The 23,385-nt window shown below is 45.0% G+C and overlaps 1 protein-coding gene across 3 annotated transcripts; it reads right to left on the minus strand.

The window, feature by feature from the left end:
- Positions 1-738: 738 nt before the first annotated feature.
- Positions 739-23,026, minus strand: LOC139581595 (neutral alpha-glucosidase AB-like). 3 transcript variants are annotated; one of them, XM_071411524.1, is made up of 22 exons: positions 22,845-23,026; positions 21,729-21,839; positions 21,388-21,496; positions 21,123-21,250; positions 20,587-20,766; positions 19,574-19,646; positions 9,550-9,628; positions 9,235-9,331; positions 7,358-7,538; positions 7,031-7,184; positions 6,233-6,468; positions 5,931-6,057; positions 5,725-5,804; positions 5,507-5,647; positions 4,272-4,470; positions 3,740-4,048; positions 3,544-3,620; positions 3,350-3,424; positions 3,069-3,182; positions 2,859-2,971; positions 2,656-2,756; positions 739-2,425 (listed from the first exon to the last, which is right to left on the minus strand). In XM_071411524.1, exons 1-22 carry the CDS (start codon positions 22,862-22,864, stop codon positions 2,316-2,318), a joined length of 2,814 nt encoding a protein of 937 aa, XP_071267625.1. In that variant the 5' UTR covers positions 22,865-23,026; the 3' UTR covers positions 739-2,315. The 3 variants fall into 3 exon arrangements, with proteins under 3 accessions (XP_071267625.1, XP_071267626.1, XP_071267627.1); XM_071411525.1 differs by lacking the exon at positions 22,845-23,026 and adding an exon at positions 22,586-22,720; XM_071411526.1 differs by lacking the exons at positions 19,574-19,646; positions 20,587-20,766; positions 21,123-21,250; ... (1 more) ...; positions 21,729-21,839; positions 22,845-23,026 and adding an exon at positions 17,269-17,291.
- Positions 23,027-23,385: the final 359 nt, after the last annotated feature.

Here is a 23,385-nt window from a genome sequence, read left to right on the forward strand (position 1 = left end):
GGCGATGTCATTGCGACGTTGGCTAGCAAAGCTCATGACGTCTACCACAAGGCTGCTGAAGGGTGATCGGCTCTTAATAATGGCTTGGAATGGTATCAAACACATGGAAACTGTGTGTTTAATGTGTTCGATACAATTCAATTTATTCCGTTCCAGCCAGTACTATGAGCCCGTCCTCCCTAATGTAGGTGCCACCGGCCACCTGTGGTGAAACAAGTAATCGGTCGTCTCCCGTCGAACTGCACATGTGCAGGCCGTCAAATCAAAACTCCTTCGATATAAAGTTGTTTTTGACGGAAATGATAACATGTCACGTTCAACTACTTAATTGGCTCGAATCTATGTTGTGTTTTTAGATTTCGAGAAAATTATCTTAATAAGGAAGAATGTTTCACTTCTCTCATTGATACTCAAACCCTGGCATGGTCTGTTTGGTCTATTTTGCAAGTGTTTTCGGAAGTCTCGCGATGTTGCATCTCTGGGTTACAGTTTAGGGTAGTAGGTATGTTCCTAGGATCCCGAATAGAATTGACCGAATAAAATTGCCACCGAGCGTTGGTTTAGGGTCAGTTGACATTTTTCACAGAAAGTATTCATAGGAATAATATAAACCAGCCTTTCTTAAAAACGTCCGGTATTATTGTAGTCCAAATTCATATTCTGCAGAGACACAATTGTATTGAAAAGCTTTAGGTTTACAAAATATATTTCTTATGTACAATAAATCAAGACATTGTATTGGGAATGTAGTTACTTTATTATCAGTCGTATCTACGTAAGCTGCATGAATTCATATGATTAAAAACAACAATGCTCTCTCACACTTGGTCTGCCATCTTATCACATACAACTGGCCTCCTTCCTTCCTGGTTCCAACACCTAAGAACACACTTACTGAGAATGTTGCAGTAAGATTTTAATTCTAAACCACAAAAGAAATCAAGAAAAACTATTCTAAAATGCTTTATCGCCAAGGACAGTAGGGAACGCAACAACCCCATAAAGAGATGCTATTATCAATGAGGACTGGTCCCTTGTCTCCAGAGTTAACTGCATCTTTGTAAACTAACTAAATATATCATTATTTATTTTCTTAGTCACATTAAATATATTGACACATTTTATGAAAAATATTAAGAGCTTGAGCCACTCTGAAGACACTGGACCATGAACCCCAACGCACAATCTAACCCCAATGCCTGACCCCAACTGCTTTGAGTTCAATCTGGACAAAAAGCTCTCACCTTCCTCTCTTCAAGTGCATTTGATAATCAAGTAAACAAATTGAACAAGTCAGAACAGAAACATGTTATTAGGATGAGTTTCCACAAAGTCAGTGGTCCTAACCCCTGAATAATTCCAATATGAGCAAACTTAAAAAGCCAAATCCCCTTCCATTAAGTTGTTACTGACCATGTGTTTGTCTTTTACCACCAGTACATAAAAACATGCCATAGTAATGACTGATGTAAGTGCACACAATCTTACCAGAAACTAATTTGGGGATAAACTAAGAAGGAATGAGTAACCTTAAATTAGGGATATCAGAGGTAAGACTCAATACACCTTATGGCAATAAGAAGAGAAATGCCACAACATTTACAGATAGTCTTGGATCAGTGCTGCATTGTTGCTTGGTGGAGTTTCTAATAAAACCTGAATAGAATGTGGCACGAGTTGAAAGTAAAGGGAGCGGTTTGGCTTTCCTGTTGATTGCTCTTCAGTAATTACAGGGGGTAATGGAATGAAAACATGAAATAAGAAGAAATAAGAATTTAAAGTCATAAGACATGGCCAGATATGGAATTATTAACACATACTAACTACACTACAGCCTCTGAATGAGTGTCTTAATTTTGTTGTCAGCAAACTTATTCAATGATCTCTTACATCTAAAGCATACTTGACAGAAAACCTAAAATAATCATCCATCAGACTTGAATGTCTTTGAGTACTTCCAAACATTCACTACAACATCATGATTTGAACTGTGAAGAATTTCCCTAAAATGCAACTAACAATAAATCTACCTAGCCACCCTTCAGTAAGTTGACCAACTGTCAGTTTGACTGAACGCAAGATGGACATGGAAGAGACACGGGTTAAGATCTACAGGCAGTGTTGGTATGCAAGCTTGGTATGAAATATTGTGTGTTTGGATAGTCCTCTATCCCCTGTCCAGTCTGTGTACCACATTAAAGCAGTTTCGTCAAATATATTGCTTGGTGCGTTACAATTGCAACCCGTGTCCACTAAGTCCCTCCATCTCTCGTTCAGCCCGGTTCAGTCGTCGTCGTCCTCCCACTTCTCCATTGTTACTGAAGCACCACAGTCCAGTCCAGCCCTGCGTTGACACCCGGTTTGCGAAGGGTTAACACCGACATGGAGGCATCAAACTCAAACTCCAGCAGACTCTCCTTGCCATCTACAGAGAAAAGACATCAGAATAGATCAATAACAGTCATTTGAGACAGACCTGCCATTTTACACACAGTAATCAATATCCAGAAAGAATGACAGTTTTTGGCCAACTGTTTCCATCTCATAATTGCCTACTAGGGTGTGAAAACAGGAAACATTCAAACACAATGACGTACTGGCATCTTAACTTGGTACACTAACCCATAATATGAATAAGACACTGGAAAAACTCACCAGGAGTCTTCAGAGTGGCCTTGCTGGGCTTACTGGCCCCCAATATGACAATCTTCTCAACCCAGGAAAAAGTGGTGAACTGAGAGCCAGGGGCCAGGTTCCTGCAGGGAGAGAGAATTCAGAGTTACATTCAACATAGACAAAAATCAAGGAGACTAACAATGAAAATAAACATAATATGTGAGAGAAATTATTTGACAGACCTGGAGGACAGGGCATTATTGGCAAAGGAAAATCTCCTGTGGATGAACTGCTTCTGTTTGTCAAAGTTGAAGGTGTGGCCGTCGTCTATGTAGAGCTCACCCTGGGCAAATCGCTAACAGACATAACATTTGAAAATGTTTAAAGGTCAAATCCTGAACCCATCCAAATGGGGGCAACAGTATAAGTGACAAAGTGTGTGTTTGTGTTACCTTGGGGCTGAGAGCAACGAATAAGGTGTAGGGGTCGTGTTCCATGCATGATGATGACCTTCGAACCCGGGCCTTCCTGGGAATAATGGAACCACCGCGCTGGAATACCGGAATCTGGTAAGGAGAGCGAGTCAGTCAGGGAGTGTCTTTCCAATCTTACCCAGTTCTCTCAACAGAACTTTCAGGATATGGTCTTAACTGTATGTGACTGTTTAACTAAGCATGTAGCCCACTGGGCGTGACTGACTGGTTGTTAGTGAATGTGTTGTAGAGTTTCTTACAGAGCTGATGGTGACAGGGATGTAGAGGTTCTGAGCTCCGTTGTGTTTCTGGAACGTGTGGACGTCAAACCAGACCTGAAGGACACAGAACAGAGCAGCTAGGAGAGGGTTTCAATTAGATGGCTGACATATAACCTACATAAGACTGTTATAATAGTGACATAACGTTATGACAGTTCCTGAGAGAGACTCACCTCTCCTTTTCCAGGCAGGTAGGCAGTAACACCCCTAGCCCCCTCCTCAGTCACGGGGTGCACCAGCAGATCTCTCCCTGAAACAGCAGGATAGAAGGAACGTGACTCAGTCATGATATCAGCCATAAAAGGTACGCAAAGACAGGAATATCTATTGACACTGAGCTATACTAGGGAATAACATGATCTTACTCACCAAGCAGGAACTGGTCATCCATGGAGAACGTGGCCGTATCCTGAGGATACTCCACCCACAGGGGTCTCATGACGGGCTGGCCAGAGTGGTGGGCGTGGTAGAACAACTGGTACCAGTAAGGCAGGAGGGCGTAGCGCTGGCGGACAGCCTCCCTGATCAGAGCAGTGTTCTCGGGGCCAAACAGCCAGGGCTCTCTGCGGGGGGTGTCCAGATGGGCATGGGCCCGGAAGAAGGGCTGGTAAGCCCCCGTCTGGTACCAACGCACCAGGAGCTCAGTACTGGGAGACTTGAAGAAGCCACCCACATCAGCTAGGAGAGGGAGAGAGAGGAGGATGAGGAGTGGTACAGAGATAACAATGTTCAATGTGTTGAGGTGTAAACAAACAGGCAATGAACCTTAATAATGTAATGTAAACAAGTCATGTAAAAAAGCAGATAACGCCAAAATAACATTTGAATGTATTAATTGCTTAGCTGTGGCTTTTAGTGGAGAGGAAACTAGTGGTATTAGCTAAGACTGAGTCAGACTCACCTCCACAGAAAGAGACACCAACCAAGCCCAGACTGAGACACATGGGGATGGAGATCTTCAGATGGTCCCACTCAGCAGCGTTATCACCTGTCCACACAGCACCGTAGCGCTGGGAGCCAGCGAAGAAGGCTCTGGTCAGGACAAAAGGTCTCTCCACTCCCCCTGAGCGCTCAATCAGACCCTCTGCTGTGGCCCTTTGCTGAGGGAAAGAGAAGAGGTGGTTACTGCAAGTTCAAGCAGCAAAGCTCGGTAGAAACATTAACAGTAATTTCTTCAAGAAAAAGTAGAGGTAACATGGAGCTCCTACTACTACAGAGGGAGGCTTACTGGATATCCTGTCTAAAAACATTGACCCCTAGTGGTCTTAATATTGACTTTGATCTCAGGCCCTTCTCATGAACAATTATTCTCTCTTCTTTATGAACAAGTCTAATAAATTGGGTGGTTTGAACCCTGAATGCTGATCGGCTGACAGCCGTGGTATATCAGACCGTATACCACGGTTATGATAAAACAGTTATTTTTACTGGTCTGATTACATTGGATACCAGTTTATAATAGCAAGGGATTTGTGATATATGGCCAATATACCACGGCTAATATACCACGGCTAAGGGCTGTCTCCAGAAACTCTGCGTTGCGCAAATTAATAGCTTTTAGCCGTGGTATATTGGCCATATACCACATCCCCTCGGGCCTTATTGCTTAAAATTTATTCTTTCTACAGCTTATCAGCGTACACTCAATATGTTCCCCCTGTTGGTGATGCTTATTATGCATTATGGTTGAACCAAATGATAACATGGAACAAAAATTACATTGGAAAACATTTCATATATGTGAAATTAAATTAAACAATGTATGTTGATGCTAATATTATGTAAAATATCTAATTATGTTTCCATATGATAACAGCCTAATATATTCTATATGCTGTAACCTATTGTCTTTTAACAGTTTCACTCAATTCATTCTAATCAACCTAATAATTATGACACACCCCTCTCTATTGTCATTGGTTGCACTAATTGCATATTTTGTCTACATAACCTGATTCAAGCATTCATGACATCACCCTGAAGAAGGCAAAATGATGCCGAGACGGTGGTTTACCCAATAAATTACTGGGATAGATATATAATGTGCGACTCTATTATTCAAGAAAAAGTCTACCATTGCAAGTCCAAGTTCTACTAGAGTGAAGATGTGCACATACAACACGGTCAAACACTCACCACGTATAATCCGTAGAGGTTGTGGAGGTCACGGTTCTCCCAGTTCCCATGCAGGGCGTCTTTATGCATGGTGACCTCTGGTCCATTAAACACTGACGGCTCGTTCATATCGTTCCATGTATACATGTTCTCCATGGAACCCTGAGATCAGAGATGGGGGAAGAGATATTTCATCAAAAGAACGACACATGGGTCAAACCCGGGCAGAAGGGACTTACCTCATACTGATCGTAGGCAAACATACTGGCCCACCAAGCTCTCATCTCAGGGTTGGTAAAGTCTGGGTAACCAGAATTACCTACAATAGAAAGAAGAAAGATTAGAGAGAGATGTTGAGTAATTGCAATGTGTTTTTACGCAATGTGTAGCTGCAATTCATTTCCTTCCTTTGATTGTGGGTCAGACCAATTTCGCCATCTCTTACCAGGCCAACACCAGCCCTCATAGTCTCCGCCATCTTTGCTTTTGACGTAGAAGCCTTTGGAGCGGATCTCATTGTGGATCTTGTAGCTGCTGTCCACCTTGATGTGGGGGTCCACAATGGTCACCATCTAAATCGTACAGGGAGAACATGAGGGAGAAGGAAAATAGCAAAAATGAAACGAGATGACTTGTCAATGTGTCTAAGAACCTTTTACTTTCTCCATTCATCCAGTCGACAGAACCCAGAAACGTCTACTACAAAGGAGCCCTGGCCAGACAGCTGTAACACATGAATGTGCTCACCTTGCGTCTCTTGTCTAACAGACCCTGCAGCATGTCTTTGGGCTGGGGGAACTTGTGATGGTCCCAGGTGAAGTAGCGCTTGCCGTCCGTGTGCTCTATGTCCAGCCAGATAAAGTCGTAGGGGATGTCGTGGTCGTCGAAGCCCTGATCCACCGCCGCCACATCCTCCTGGTCGTTGTAGTTCCAGCGGCACTGGTGGTAGGCCAGCGCAGACAGGGGAGGGAAGGCCTGGGTACCTGGTGGGGGGAGAGAGCTGGGTGGTCATATACAGACAGTTGTATTATGAGGGACCCTGGTGGCAGGCCAGCGCAGACAGGGGAGGGGAGGCCTGGGTACCTATATGCAAAAGCACAAGGCCTGGGGAGGATGTCAGGTTCTCTGACATTTGAAATGGGAGAAAAATATTCTGGGGAGTGGCCTCCTAAGATGTTGGTTGACGTTTATTGGGATGAATCTTCTCCTGAAGGCAGAGTTGAGTGGTTTCCACTAGATGGGCCAGTGGCAAGTTAAGAAGTCCATATATATATATATATATATATATATATATAGTAACAATTCCTGAGAAAAAAAAAATTGCTAGGGCAACAAGCGGATACGGCAGCGACGTTACTGGTGACGAGTCCCATTTCCGACTGGTCCTCTCGGTTCCAATTGATGCCAGAACTTTTAGCTGGAGCGTTGATACATTGCCGGAAGCAAACAGTCTGCCTAGAGAGACTAGGTGTGTGAGGGTGATGAGGGAAGTGGAAATAGACTGGACTGGGAATATGAACTGGGTTTCGGTAGTGGGAGTCTGACCTGTGAGTGAGGCGTACTGGGAGAAGACATCAGTGGGAGTGGGTCCCAGCATGATGAAGACGTCGATGATGCCGCTCTCTGAGATCCAACGCACGTCTGTCTGTGGCGTCTCACTGGAGCCCTGAACGTAGTCCAGCATCTGGCCAAACACTGTCTGCATAACCAGAGAGAACCAGCGTAGGGGTAAGAGGGTGTGTGTTCTCTCTGACTGTACCCTTCAAAGTCTATTCACAGGGTGGCTCAGATGTGTTTGTCTCACTCAGAACCTGGAGAAAGAGGATTGACTGACTGTGTGTGTGTGTGTGTGTGTGTGCGTGTCGGTCTTACCTTGCCGGCGGTGTTGGAGCTGATGTCCACCCAGGTCTCAGCAGCGTTGAGCCAGAAGATGCCCATGGTGCGCTGTGCACTGTGAGACAGCATGACGGGGATGGCACCGTACAGGGCCATAGGGTTGAACACCTCATACTGGAACACGTCTAGGTTAAACAACCGGTATGGATCCCCTCCACTGGAAAACGCATATATATATATTATTGTCATATAGTCGGTCATTTCGTGTTATTTAAAAATCTTCAACCCACAATGTTGAAAAATATAAAATCAAATGCATATAAGGATGTCCTGCACCGTTAGAAAACACATACACTAGATAACCATCTGAAAACATGCAGTAGGTCTTAGTTAACTACAGTCTCAATTTTTTATTTCACCTTTATTAACCAGGTAGGCCAGTTGAGAACAAGTTCTCATTTACAACTGCGACTTGGCCAAGATAAAGCAAAGCAGTGCGACACAACAGAGTTACACATGGAATAAACAAAACGTACAGTCAATAACACAATAGAAAAGTCTATATATAGTTTGTGCAAATGAGGTAAGATAAGGGAGATAAGGCAATAAATAGGCCATAGTGGCAAACTAATTACAATTTAGCAATTAAACACTGGAGTGATAGATGTGCAGAAGATGAATGTGCAAGTAGAGATACTGGTGTGCAAAGGAGCAAAAAAACAATAACAATATGGGGATGAGGGAGTTGGGTGGGCTATTTACAGATGGGCTATGTACAGGTGCAATGATCTGTAAGCTGCTCTGACAGCTGATGCTTAAAGTTAGTGAGGGAGATGTGAGTCTCCAGCTTCAGTGATTTTTGCAATTCGTTCCAGTCATTGGCAGCAGAGAACTGGAAGGCGGCCAAAGGATGAATTGGCTTTGGGGGTGACCAGTGAATGCTACGGGTGGGTGCTGCTATGGTGACCAGTGAGCTGAGATAAGGCTGGGCTTTACCTAGCAAAGACTTAGATGACCTGGAGCCAGTGGGTTTGGCGACGAATATGAAGCGAGGGCCAGCCAATGAGAGCATACAGGTCACAGCGGTGGGTAATATATACGGCTATAGTGACAAAACGGATGGCACTGTGATAACTGGATGCAGTCTTTCTGAGTAGAGTGTTGGAGGCTATCTTGTAAATGACATCGCCGAAGTCAAGGATCGGTAGGATGGTCAGTTTTACGAGGGTATGTTTGGCAGCATGAGTGAAGGATGCTTTGTTGCGAAATAGGATACCGATTCAAGATTTAATTTTGGATTGGAGATGCTTAATGTGAGTCTGGAAGGAGAGTTTACAGTCTAACCAGACACCTAGGTATTTGTAGTTGTCCACATATTCTAAGTCAGAACCTTCCAAAGTAGTGATGCTAGACGGGTGGGCAGTGATCGGTTGAAGAGCATGCATTTAGTTTTACTTGCATTTAAGAGCAGTTGGAGGCCACGGGAGGAGTGTTGTATGGCATTGAAGCTCATCTGGAGGTTAGTTAACACAGTGTCCAAAGAAGAACCAGATGTATACATTATGGTGTCGTCTGTGTAGAGGTGGATCAGAGAATCACCAGCAGCAAGAGCGACATCATTGATGTATACAGAGAAAAGAGGCAGCTCGAGGATTGAACCCCGATGTAACCCCCATAGATACTGCCAGAGGTCCGGACAACAGGCCCTCCGATTTGACACACTGAACTCTAAGAAGTAGTTGGTGAACCAGGCGAGGCAGTCATTTGAGAAACCAAGGCTGTTGAGTCTGCCGATAAGAATGTGGTGATTGACAGAGTCAAAAACCTAGGCCAGGTCGATGAATACGGCTGCACAGTACTGTCTTTTATCGATGGCGGATTAACCAATGTCATGGCCTATGTCAGTCACTTACTCAGTGGCTTTGAGTTTGAGGCTGTCTGCGTGTTCTGGGATGCCATAGACGTTCTCCACCCCTGGCAGAGAGAAGTCTAGACTGATGGAGGAAGGGCCTAAGAGAGAACAGCCAATCAAGATACACTCAAAAAAACAAAATCAACACTGACTGGTCACTGTGCCTAAAGCAAGTCATAAAACTCAATCAATCATAAAATAATATCTCCAGGAGATGAGCAGTGAGTACTCAGCATCAGAATACCAAGTATTCAACTGCAAGCCGCCTCTTCCACCAGTCAATTGAAATTACGGGTCCACAGAAAAGTATACATACCATTGGGTTTGCTGTCTGTGTGCGATTTGAATGTCTCCTCCCACATTCCATCTTCCACTTTCTCATCCTCCTTCGCCTTCTAGGTAGGAAGGAACAAAAGAACAAAGGTAGAGACAGATGGAAATAATTGCAGAGGAGCATTGTGGTGCGAGAGAGAATGGGAACAGCAACAAGGGGTTTGATTTCGGCCCAGTGGCAGTAATGTTACAACTAGGGATGAAATGGTTACCGGCTTCACGATAAACCATGGTAAAATTTACCGATGGTTAGTATTACCATTTCAAATTTTAAATAATCATTAAAACCGTGTTTGATTACCACGGTTTGAAAAACTCACAGTAAACGCTGTTCAACATCAACCAAAGTTAGCAACAGTCTGGCGCAGCATGCAACGTGGGTTTTGTTTTGTGTAAAAACATGGCGGAAGGCAGTGACAGCGCTCGGGAGATTTTTCTGCCATCTAAGAGGACCCAATCTGAAGTGTGGTCGTATTTTGGGTTTTACAAGAGTGCGGAGGGAAACTTAATCGAAGATGGTCACCCTGTCTGCAGAATATGCAACAACCAAAAAATGCACATAAGGGGGCAACAATTCAAATCTCTTGAGTCATCTTCGTAACCACCACCCACTACTTTATAGCGAATGCAGAGTAAGTTAACTTCTAGCTCAATGCATGATGTAGGGACTTCGGAATGGGGGAAAATGTCATGGTTTGTCTTGCTAATAGCTTGTCAATAATGTAAACTGAAAATGTCAGTTACCTACTCTTATAAAAATACTACACGTTGTTCTGCTGCTGTATGCGCCGTGTGTCTGTGTAACAGTATAACTTTAGTACGTCCTCTCGCCCCGACCTCGGGCGCGAATCAGGGACCCTCTGCACACAACAACTGACACCCACGAAGCGTCGTTACCCATCGCTCCACAAAAGCCGCGGCCCTTGCAGAGCAAGGGGCAACACTACTTCTAGGTTTCAGAGCAAGTGACGTAACTGATTGAAACGCTAGTAGCGCGTACCCGCTAACTAGCTAGCCATTTCACATCCGTTACATCTGCAGACTATTCGCCCATTGCACACGATAACACGTTATGCAGTTTAATCACCCAACCAACATTTTGTTCAATTAAAATCCGTCAGTCATCGACTTGGTTGTAAAAGTGTTCCAAAAGGAGAAACACTATACTCCTGTACAAGACTCCTGTATTTGTGTCATTTGTTGGGCTCATTGCAATAACTAGGATTGTCTTCTTAAGACTCATGTGTTTATGTACATTGTGGATGAGGTCATTGCATATACTCAAATGCAACACAGAAGATAGACTGTGTGAATAATAATAATGTAACACCAATAATAATACATTTGCTATTCCTTTGTTTACAGAGTGGGCATGCAGCAGGCAAACCCAGTGATGCTACTGGTCCCTCATCTACAGTTGTGACACAGACACTGAGCAAGCATTTAAAAAGGCAGGCAGCTTATGCACCCACATCAAAACATGCTCAAGACCCCACCACAGCCCTTTCATATTGCAAAGGACATGATGCAATTTCAAATTGTTGAGAGGCCTGGCTTTACATTTACATTTACGTCATTTAGCAGACGCTCTTACCCAGAGCGACTTACAAATTGGAAAGTTCATACATATTCATCCTGGTCCCCCCGTGGGGAATGAACCCACAACCCTGGCGTTGCAAGCGCCATGCTCTACCAACTGAGCCACACGGGACCAGCCTTTCTGAGGCTGATGAAGGTTGCCGTGCCCCACTACAACATGCCATCACGAACATTCTTTTCCAAGACTGAAATCCCAAACCTGTACAACCAGGTTAAAGCTGATGTTGGAAAAAGTTTGGCTCAGGGCACATGGTTTGCTGCAACTACTGACCTCTGGACCAGTGAAATCCGGGGTGGTCAACCATACATCAGCTTCACTATCCATTACCTCATCCCAGACTGGCAACTGGAATCAAAACTGCCTGGAAATACAGTTCTTCCCAGAAGATCACTCAGCTCACAGAGTTTGAGAATATGCTGTACGAGTGGGGGATCAACAAGAAAGACCTGGTCTGCATAACCACCGACAACACAACAAACATGACCAAGACTTTTGAAGAGTTCACAGATCTGTGGCTTGGGTGCTTTGGCCATAATTTGAACCTGGCCATCTCAAAGGCTCTGAAAATTCAGAGAGTTGACAACAGTCATGGCCTGCCGTCATCTGGTCCAAGGCTTCTCACAGAGCTGGAAGGAGAGAACTGAGAGAAAAGCAAGCTGCCCTCAACATGCCACAGAAGGCCCTGATCCATGATGTGGTGACCCGATGGGGATCTACACACAAGATGCTTGAGCTTTTCCGCAGCCAGTCTGTGCGTCACTAGCTGGAGAAAGAGGAACATGGCACCTGATGCCCAAGGATGCCGACATAAGTGTCATGGGAGCAACTGTGCCAGCTCCTTCAACCTCTGAGCAAGTTTACAGATGCACTTGCCTCAGAGACATGAGTGACACCTGCCATCAAGCCTGTCCTGGACCACATCACATTGAATCCAAGATGGCGTAGCAGTCGGATGTGTCTTTGTCCTGTCTTGTCCCGTGTAAATAGTATTCGTATTTTTCGTATACATTTCGTATTTATTTTAATTTCACTTTCCATCTAGGAACTGAATATACATTCCGCCTCACCCAATGTGGTACGGACCTGCTATTTTTTATATACTTTAGAACCGTAACCACAATCAGAAGCTAGCCAGATAACTAGCTACTAGCTAGTAGTCAGTTAGCCACTGCCGCGGTCTTCGCCCTTAACTCGGACACAGCCAGCTTCAATACCGGGCCGATACCTGCCAGTCTGCAAGCGCGATATCAACCCAGAGCATATAGGACTGCTTTTTCTCTACCACATCACCGGATTCCTGACGCAAGCTCTGGACAATTACACCGTATTATCACAGCTAGCTAGCTGCAACCGAGTGGCTACTACTGGCTAACACCTCTGTCCCGAAGCAAGCACCAGTTAGCCTTGAGCTAGCCTCGAGCTAGGCCCATCTGCCGGCTAGCTGAAGAGCTAGTGCCACTGCCACGAAGCTAGCACCAGTTAGCAAACACTATTCTACAATTCACAACCTCTCTTTCGCCATCGCCATCTGGCTTGGATTCTCTGTCGACACAACCACGTCTGAGCAGACCCGCTCCGTCTGAGCAGACCACCCCTCGGGCTACTAACTTTACACGCCGCGTGCTTGCTTAGTGGAGGCCTCCTCTGCTCCATCTACGGCTGCCCCCTGGACACTATGATCACTTGGCTACATAGCTGATGCATGCTTGACTGTCCATTAATTCACGGTACTCCATTCTGTTTATTTGTGTCTTATCTGTCGGCTCTGTGCTTTAACTCAGGATCTGTGTGTAGTTAATCCGACCCTCTCTGCCTAGTCATCGCCATTTTTACCTGTTGTTGCTGTGTCAGACTAGCACCCTGTTATTGCTGCTGTTATCTTACCTGTTGTTTTAGCTAGCTCTCCCAATCAAGACCTGCAATCACTTTATGCCTTATTGTATGTCTCTCTCAAATATCAATATGCCTTGCATACTGTTGTTCAGGCTAGTTTTCATTGTCATTGTTTTGGTTTGCAATGGACCCTGTAGTTCCACTCTCCGTACCTCTGATACCCCCTTTGTCCCACCCCCCACACATGCGGTGACCTCACCCATTGAGACCAGCATGTCCAGAGATACAACCTCTCTTATCATCACCCAGTGCCTGGGCTTGACTCCGCTGTACCCGCGCCCCTCCATACCCCTGTCTGCACATTATGCCCAGAATCTATTCTACCACGCCCATAAATCTGCTCCTTTTATTCTTTGTCCCCAACGCTCTAGGCGACCAGTTTTGATAGCCTTTAGCCGCACCCTCATCCTACTACTCCTCTGTTCCTCGGGTGATGTGGAGGTAAACCCAGGCCCTGCATGTCCCCAGTCACCCTCATTTGTTGACTTCTGCGATCGAAAAAGCCTTGGCCTCATGCATGTCAACATCAGAAGCCTCCTCCCTAAGTTTGCCTTACTCACCGCTTTAGCACACTCTGCCAATCCTGATGTCCTTGCCGTGTCCGAATCCTGGCTTAGGAAGGCCACCAAAAATTCTGAGATTTCCATACCCAACTATAACACTTTCCGTCAAGATAGAACTGCCAAAGGGGGAGGAGTTGCAATCTACTGCAGAGATAGCCTGCAAAGTTCTGTCATACTTTCCAGGTCTATGCCCAAACAGTTCGAACTTCTAATTTTAAAAATTAATCTCTCCAGAAATAAGTCTCTCACTGTTGCCGCCTGCTACCGACCCCCCTCAGCTCCCAGCTGTGCCCTGGACACCATCTGTGAATTGATCGCTTCAGAGTTTGTTCTGTTAGGTGACCTAAACTGGGATATGCTTAACACCCCGGCAGTCCTACAATCCAAGCTTGATGCCCTCAATCTCACACAAATCATCAAGGAACCCACCAGGTACAACCCTAAATCCGTAAACATGGGCACCCTAATAGACATTATCCTGACCAACCTGCCCTCCAAATACACCTCTGCTGTCTTCAATCAAGATCTCAGCGATCACTGCCTCATTGCCTGTATCCGCCACGGGTCTGCGGTTAAACGACCACCCCTCATCACTGTCAAACGCTCCCTAAAACACTTCTGCGAGCAGGCCTTTCTAATCGACCTGGCCCGGGTACCCTGGAAGGATATTGACCTCATCCCGTCAGTTGAGGATGCCTGGTCATTCTTTAAATGTTACTTCCTCACCATATTAGACAAGCATGCTCCGTTCAAAAAATGCAGAACCAAGAACAGATATAGCCCTTGGTTCACTCCAGACCTGACTGCCCTCGACCAGCACAAAAACATCCTGTGGCGAACTGCAATAGCATCGAAGAGCCCCCGCGATATGCAACTGTTCAGGGAAGTCAGGAACCAATACACGCAGTCAAGTCAGGAAAGCAAAGGCCAGCTTTTTCAAGCAGAAATTCGCATCCTGTAGCTCTAACTCCAAAAAGTTCTGGGATACTGTAAAGTCCATGGAGAACAAGAGCACCTCCTCCCAGCTGCCCACTGCACTGAGGCTAGGTAACACGGTCACCACCGATAAATCCGTGATAATCGAAGACTTCAACAAGCATTTCTCAATGGCTGGCCATGCCTTCTTCCTGGCGACTCCAACCTTGGCCAACAGCCCCGCCCCCCCCCCCGCTGCTACTCGCCCAAGCCTCCCCAGCTTCTCCTTTACCCAAATCCAGATAGCAGATGTTCTGAAAGAGCTGGAAAACCTGGACCCATACAAATCAGCTGGGCTTGACAATCTGGACCCCCTATTTCTGAAACTGTCCGCCGCCATTGTCGCACCCCCTATTACCAGCCTGTTCAACCTCTCCTTCGTATCATCTGAGATCCCCAAGGATTGGAAAGCTGCCGCGGTCATCCCCCTCTTCAAAGGGGGAGACACCCTGGACCCAAACTGTTACAGACCTATATCCATCCTGCCCTGCCTATCTAAGGTCTTCGAAAGCCAAGTCAACAAACAGATCACTGACCATCTCGAATCCCACCGTACCTTCTCCGCTGTGCAATCCGGTTTCCGAGCCGGTCACGGGTGCACCTCAGCCACGCTCAAGGTACTAAACGACATCATAACCGCCATCGATAATAGACATTACTGTGCAGCCGTCTTCATCGACCTGGCCAAGGCTTTCGACTCTGTCAATCACCATATTCTTATCGGCAGACTCAGTAGCCTCGGTTTTTCTAATGACTGCCTTGCCTGGTTCACCAACTACTTTGCAGACAGAGTTCAGTGTGTCAAATCGGAGGGCATGTTGTCCGGTCCTCTGGCAGTCTCTATGGGGGTACCACAGGGTTCAATTCTCGGGCCGACTCTTTTCTCTGTATACATCAATGATGTTGCTCTTGCTGCGGGCGATTCCCTGATCCACCTCTACGCAGACGACACCATTCTATATACTTCCGGCCCTTCCTTGGACACTGTGCTATCTAACCTCCAAACGAGCTTCAATGCCATACAACACTCCTTCCGTGGCCTCCAACTGCTCTTAAACGCTAGTAAAACCAAATGCATGCTTTTCAACCGTTCGCTGCCTGCACCCGCACGCCCGACTAGCATCACCACCCTGGACGGTTCCGACCTAGAATATGTGGACATCTATAAGTACCTAGGTGTCTGGCTAGACTGCAAACTCTCCTTCCAGACTCATATCAAACATCTCCAATCCAAAATCAAATCAAGAATCGGCTTTCTATTCCGCAACAAAGCCTCCTTCACTCACGCCGCCAAACTTACCCTAGTAAAACTGACTATCCTGCCGATCCTCGACTTCGGCGATGTCATCTACAAAATAGCTTCCAACACTCTACTCAGCAAACTGGATGCAGTTTATCACAGTGCCACACTAAAGCACCTTATACGACCCACCACTGCGACCTGTATGCCCTAGTCGGCTGGCCCTCGCTACATGTTCGTCGTCAGACCCACTGGCTCCAGGTCATCTACAAGGCTATGCTAGGTAAAGTGCCGCCTTATCTCAGTTCACTGGTCACGATGGCTACACCCACCCGCAGCACGCGCTCCAGCAGGTGTATCTCACTGATCATCCCTAAAGCTAAAACCTCATTTGGACGCCTTTCCTTCCAGTTCTCTGCTGCCTGCGACTGGAACGAATTGCAAAAATCTCTGAAGTTGGAGACTTTTATCTCCCTCAACAACTTTAAAAATCTGCTATCCGAGCAGCTAACCGATCGCTGCAGCTGTACATAGTCCATCTGTAAACTACCCACCCAATTTACCTACCTCACCCCCCATACTGCTTTTATTTATTTACTTTTCTGCTCTTTTGCACACCAGTACCAGTATCTCTTCTTGCACATGATCATCTGATGATTTATCACTCCAGTGTTAATCTGCTAAATTGTAATTATTCGATTTATTGCCTACCTCATGCCTTTTGCACACATTGTATATAGATTCTCTTTTTTTCTACCATGTTATTGACTTGTTTATTGTTTACTCCATGTGTAACTCTGTTGTCTGTTCACACTGCTATGCTTTATCTTGGCCAGGTCGCAGTTGCAAATGAGAACTTGTTCTCAACTAGCCTACCTGGTTAAATAAAGGTGAAATAAAAAAAATAAAAAAAATCACCCGTGATGTTCTGGTGGAAAAGGATATGGATCCATCCCTGACCAAGGAGATGAAAAGGGTAATGAGAGAAGACCTTAACAACAGATACACATTAAGCAAAGAGTCATGCACATGGCTTGTTTCATTGACCCCCTGCTTCAAAGGGAGCTTTTTAGATGAGCCTGAGGCTGCACAAGTTGACACTGACAGCTGTGTCCAGGAGGCCTTGAAGCTGGCAGCTGCACAAGTCAGGGAAGAACCACAAAGCACCACCAACACCCCCACAGCGGCATCAGAGGGGAAAGGCCTGGCTGGGTTGCTGAGAAAGATTACTTCAAGGCAGCAGAGAGGTGAAGAGGGTCAGATTCCGACCACCCCAGAAGACAGAGTGAAAGAAGAGGATCCACTGGTGTGGTGGAGGGGCCCCACCCATTCCAGCAGAAGAGGATCCACTGGTGTGGTGGAGGGGCCCCACCCATTCCAGCAGAAGAGGATCCACTGGTGTGGAGGGGCCATGTATCAGAGCTGCCTCACCTTGCCAGGAAGCTTTTGTACATCCCAGCAACCAGTGTGCCATCAGTGTTCAGTGCCAGCGGGCACATCGTCTCTCCTCGCAGATCACTACTTAAACCAGACAAAGTAAATATGCTGACATTTTTACATTTCAATCTCAAGTGAACAATGACGCATACATGCAGGATGTTAGGCCAGCAGCACCTTGTTTCTTTATGGAGAGGACATACAATCAGTGCTGTTCATTTGATTTGTTTACATATTTTGTGTTGTTATTTTAATGTCAACACCTACACGTTGGATGTGTTTACATATGGTTGTATTATTCTTACATGCACATTGCTTTACTTGTGTTGCTTTTATATGCACATTTGATTTTCTTCCTTTAGGTTGTGTTCATTTAAACCTGCACTAGGGAAACTTTTACCTCTCATGGCGCCATCTTTAATGTTAATGATATTATTTTAATGTTTATGCACACAAAAAAGTGCATAGTGCTGCTAATTCGTTGTTTGTTGGTTTTCAATATAAAACTTGGTGAAATGATTTCAGTGTGTGTGTGTATCAGTACTTTCATGTCCAGCACGTTTTAATACCACGATAATACTGATAACCGTGATAATTTTGGTCACTATAATCGTGATATGAAATTCTCATACCATTTCATCTCTAGTTACAACAGAAAGGTGTTGATTTCAGCCCAGGGGCAGTAATGTTACAACAGAAAGGGGTTGATTTCAGCCCAGTGGCAGTAATGTTACAACAGAAAGGAGTTGATTTCAGCCCAGGGGCAGTAATGTTACAACAGAAAGGAGTTGATTTCAGCCCAGGGGCAGTAATGTTACAACAGAAAGGGGTTGATTTCAGCCCAGGGGCAGTAATGTTACAACAGAAAGGAGTTGATTTCAGCCCAGGGGCAGTAATGTTACAACAGAAAGGAGTTGATTTCAGCCCAGGGGCAGTAATGTTACAACAGAAAGGAGTTGATTTCAGCCCAGGGGCAGTAATGTTACAACAAAGGAGTTGATTTCAGCCCAGGGGCAGTAATGTTACAACAGAAAGGAGTTGATTTCAGCCCAGGGGCAGTAATGTTACAACAGAAAGGAGTTGATTTCAGCCCAGGGGCAGTAATGTTACAACAGAAAGGAGTTGATTTCAGCCCAGGGGCAGTAATGTTACAACAGAAAGGTGTTGATTTCAGCCCAGGGGCAGTAATGTTACAACAGAAAGGTGTTGATTTCAGCCCAGGGGCAGTAATGTTACAACAGAAAGGTGTTGATTTCAGCCCAGGGGCAGTAATGTTACAACAGAAAGGTGTTGATTTCAGCCCAGGGGCAGTAATGTTACAACAGAAAGGGGTTGATTTCAGCCCAGGGGCAGTAATGTTACAACAGAAAGGGGTTGATTTCAGCCCAGGGGCAGTAATGTTACAACAGAAAGGGGTTGATTTCAGCCCAGGGGCAGTAATGTTACAACAGAAAGGAGTTGATTTCAGCCCAGGGGCAGTAATGTTACAACAGAAAGGTGTTGATTTCAGCCCAGGGGCAGTAATGTTACAACAGAAAGGAGTTGATTTCAGCCCAGGGGCAGTAATGTTACAACAGAAAGGTGTTGATTTCAGCCCAGGGGCAGTAATGTTACAACAGAAAGGGGATGATTTCAGCCCAGGGGCAGTAATGTTACAACAGAAAGGTGTTGATTTCAGCCCAGGGGCAGTAATGTTACAACAGAAAGGAGTTGATTTCAGCCCAGGGGCAGTAATGTTACAACAGAAAGGAGTTGATTTCAGCCCAGGGGCAGTAATGTTACAACAGAAAGGTGTTGATTTCAGCCCAGGGGCAGTAATGTTACAACAGAAAGGGGTTGATTTCAGCCCAGGGGCAGTAATGTTACAACAGAAAGGTGTTGATTTCAGCCCAGGGGCAGTAATGTTACAACAGAAAGGGGATGATTTCAGCCCAGGGGCAGTAATGTTACAACAGAAAGGTGTTGATTTCAGCCCAGGGGCAGTAATGTTACAACAGAAAGGTGTTGATTTCAGCCCAGGGGCAGTAATGTTACAACAGAAAGGTGTTGATTTCAGCCCAGGGGCAGTAATGTTACAACAGAAAGGTGTTGATTTCAGCCCAGGGGCAGTAATGTTACAACAGAAAGGTGTTGATTTCAGCCCAGGGGCAGTAATGTTACAACAGAAAGGTGTTGATTTCAGCCCAGGGGCAGTAATGTTACAACAGAAAGCAATGTTAAAAAACCCTTTAACTGCATCTTTTGTTCAGTTTACTGATCCTAATCAAAAGCCTGGGGGAAACCTTCGTTACAGTGTTACCTCCTCTCCTTCTGCCGGTTCGTTGGCAGCCTCAGTTTCTTCTTTATTCTCAGTTCCTTCTGGGTCAACCTTACTGTGGGAGAGAGAGAAACAGACACAACTTGCTGACAACTGAGTAAATAAAAATCCCAAACGGTACAAGAGGCACACATGGAAAAGAGAACAGAAGGAAAATCATGACCCCACACAGCCTTCTCACTAGAATCAAAATAGTGTTAGTGTCAACCTACTTTTAACCTTTTAAGATTTCACTCTAATGACAAAGGGGAACAAGAGGAGAACAATTCCCTACCTTGTGGTTATTTTGAGGTAAACACCAAGGGACTAACCCCAAGTGACTACCGGTACCCTGCCGTACACAGACTTTCTCAGCGAACACATACTACCCCTGTGAAAGCACACAATGACCGGAACAAACGAGCCTTGAGAGGGGAGACATCGTGGTCTACTCAGTGCTATGGGATTAGACTAGGCCGCCTCTACATATCACATGACTGTTGGGTCAACAGTGTGGTGAAATGGCTGTATCTTGAAGTCAAGAGAACTGTGGAAATGTGGGAGGAAAAAGGCGTGTGAGCATCTCCTCTGAAGACAGGTAAAGAGCAGACCAAATGGTAGTGAGCCTAGAACTGGCCTTCATGCCTAGACAGGAAAATATTTCAGAAAATGCTACCAGCCCAAGTCACCACATCCTTGAGCATGTCATTTTTGGATGTCTAAACTTCTTGGATGTCTAAACTACAACTCAATTCCATACTCCTACATTGCCAGCAGACAAATACAAACCTACAAAGGTGAAGGAATTTACCTAGAGAATACCCACTTGATGTTTTCCCACATGCTATTAACTTTGGTTTTTATCTTATAGGAGATGCTGAGAGGTAGAAGAGAAGAACGGGACAGAATGCAGGAAAATAATTATGAAATGGAGAACACAATAGCAAGCAGTGAAAAAGCAAGAAAACAAATAAACATGTATAATAAGGGGTGTGTGGGATGTGGGTGTGACTCACGTATCCTTGCGGATCCGGAGGTGCTCGAAGGCCAGCAGGCCACGGGAGTTAAGTGACAGAAGAACCTCCCGCCCCTCCATGATGTCCAATCGGAACGGCTTAGCGCTGACGATCAGCCGCTGAGAGTCTGCCCCCAAAGACAGAACCACCCCGTTCTCATCCCGAGACAGGAGAGACAAGCTGAGGAAGGAGAGGGAGAACGAGATGTGTGAAATAGGTAAATTGATGGAAGAAACAGACAACACCCAACAAATAAATTATTCTGTGCCATCTCGTCTCCACTGTCCATTCACACAGATGTATTCTCTCTTGGTGCTGGAGGTTATAACATTATCAACCGATATACACCACTTGCTGAGAGCGAGGCAATTTATCTACTGCATGCCCTCAGGTAGTGGTTTCCTGCTTCCTCCACTAACTACATTATCTTTTAACCCCATTGCTGGGCTCTGTCCTAACTAATTCTTTAATTATCCCCATCCACATGGCTCAATGTCACCCATCCACTACTCCAGATGGCTCCCTATGAGACTTACGGCTCTGTGGGAGGGTCATTGATGAGCACATCGGGGACCTCAAAACGAGGCTTCAGTGGCTTTAATTCATTTATCTTCACCCTGGTCATGTTGCCCTGGAGACGATAGAGCTCAAGCAGCAGACGCACCTGAAGGGGGGGTGTTAAAAAAGACGAGACCAGGACCCAAAGGGGTTTCAGCACACCTGTTAATACATGTATGGATGGATGTACAATAACATATTACATCATCTGTGAATTAAAGTCTGTGTGTGTGTCTAACAAACCTTGTTGTTGTCATTGATGAGCTGCAGTGTGAGTTTGGTGTTGGTGAGCTCCAGGGTCTCCAGCAGGGCTCTGTATGGGGACTGGCCAGGCTTCAATGCTCGCTGACGCCTGAGTGCACAAACACACAGAGTTAAAACATGTTTATTAGGGTTTGTGTTGTGTGAATGTAGAAGTACATATTGTGAACACTGGACCATAAGTGTGGAAGAGAATGGGGGTAGACTTGTTGAGGACTTACACGGTACCATCAGTTACTTAGACTGACAGTCTACTCTCATTGACTGTGTACAATCTCTATGAAGGTGCTAAGTGGTGTAGCTGCGTATCATCTAGAACTCACTTGCAGAACGCACTCTGGTCACAGGTTTTGAAGTTCCCCCGGTCCACTGCCCAGGTCCCACTGAGGCAGACAGCCAGCCACAACACTAACAGAGGCCCCATCTTGAGAGGGCTGATGAGAGAAACAGAAAATTGGAAGTAAATGTTATGTGGAGAAATACTACATACATTCAGCTCTGTAATATTACAGTGATAGATAACGCTGACAACAAGTCAAACATTTTCCAACTGAGATCCTGGAGTACTCCCAACAGCACATGTCTGTTGTGCTCCAAGACAAGCAGACCTGATTCTACTGGTCAACTGGTGCACCCTATTAGACTACAATCACATTAAAAGGAGGAAATCATCATAGCAATCACACCCTTCACAACATGAATGCTGTACCCCACATGTGAGGTACGCGTTACCTTTGAAGTGATTCAGACAAGTTGAATCAAGTGTTTTTGTCTGGGGATACAACAAAAATATATGCTGTACTCAAGGACCCGAAGTTGCTGCTTCCGGGTATCATATCCTGTTGTTGATTAACCTCGTCTAACTGTTTGATGAATCACTAACGTTATAGCTAGTTAGCTATATATGTTAATTAGCTAGTATGCATGGGTTATAGAAAGGCCATCTTTGGCAAACTATTATCTGGCTCCTTGTCATTTGCGCTCGCTGCGTCCTAAAATGCTGGAAGAGCTATTCAGCTGGCTAACTAACGTTAACTGCTAACGTCGATTTGGTCCTGTCAAATCTGGCTAGTTAGCCAACACCGGTTGCTAGCTACCTACATCCCCGTTGTAATACAAGATGTAGGACACACAAGACAGAGATACGCACATATGATATTTCACCGGTCGAAATAGTTACCAATGTATGTCCATCATTATCTAGCTAGATAGATCATCATCCTGAAAGGTTAACGTTAGCTGCTTATAGAGCGCTGTCAGGCCGCTATTTCAATTAAAGGCTCGAGCTTCTTGATATGACTGCTGCTAGCTAGAGACAGTAAAAATATAACTCGACCTGTCTACTCTTGGATATAGCAAGCGAATCACTGTGCATGCGAAATATTTTTCGAAACCACTAGTTAAATGTATAATTTAACCGCCGAAATGCTTTGTCTTACCTTACTACGAAGGCGGCCATCTTGGTTTAGTTTCAACCTTGGCCCACCCCCGTTTCACTCAAACAAATATCGTGGAGTAACAATATTTTTTTGTAGTCTTTAAATATGTAGGACGAAATTCGATATTGGTGGATTATTTTCAGTATTTATTGATTATATATTCAATTTTCATCGGCAATTAGATTCGAAACTGTTATTTTGTATTTATGAGTCTTCCCGGAATTATTCACCCTGTTTATCCCCTCCTTGTATTTCTTTATCCTCTCAGACAAGGACACGTCAGCTTGAGGTGGTCAGTTCTGGAGCAATTCTCTGTGATTATTTTGTACTATGGTTGCACTACACTTGCTTATTTTTCCTTCAGGCTCTACCAATATAAAACTACATTGTGAACATTTGCACAGAGCATATAGAAGTCAGAGACAATGATCTTTCATAGATATGTACGGCTCTGTTTAGAATGGCATGCACATTTGGAGTCAATTCAGATTAAAATCCAATTAATGAATTGAAAATTGCCCATTAAGTGTCAAAGGTGTAG

The sequence above is a fragment of the Salvelinus alpinus genome, chromosome 7 (assembly GCF_045679555.1).
Source record: "Salvelinus alpinus chromosome 7, SLU_Salpinus.1, whole genome shotgun sequence".
NCBI classification, from domain to species: Eukaryota; Metazoa; Chordata; class Actinopteri; order Salmoniformes; family Salmonidae; genus Salvelinus; species Salvelinus alpinus.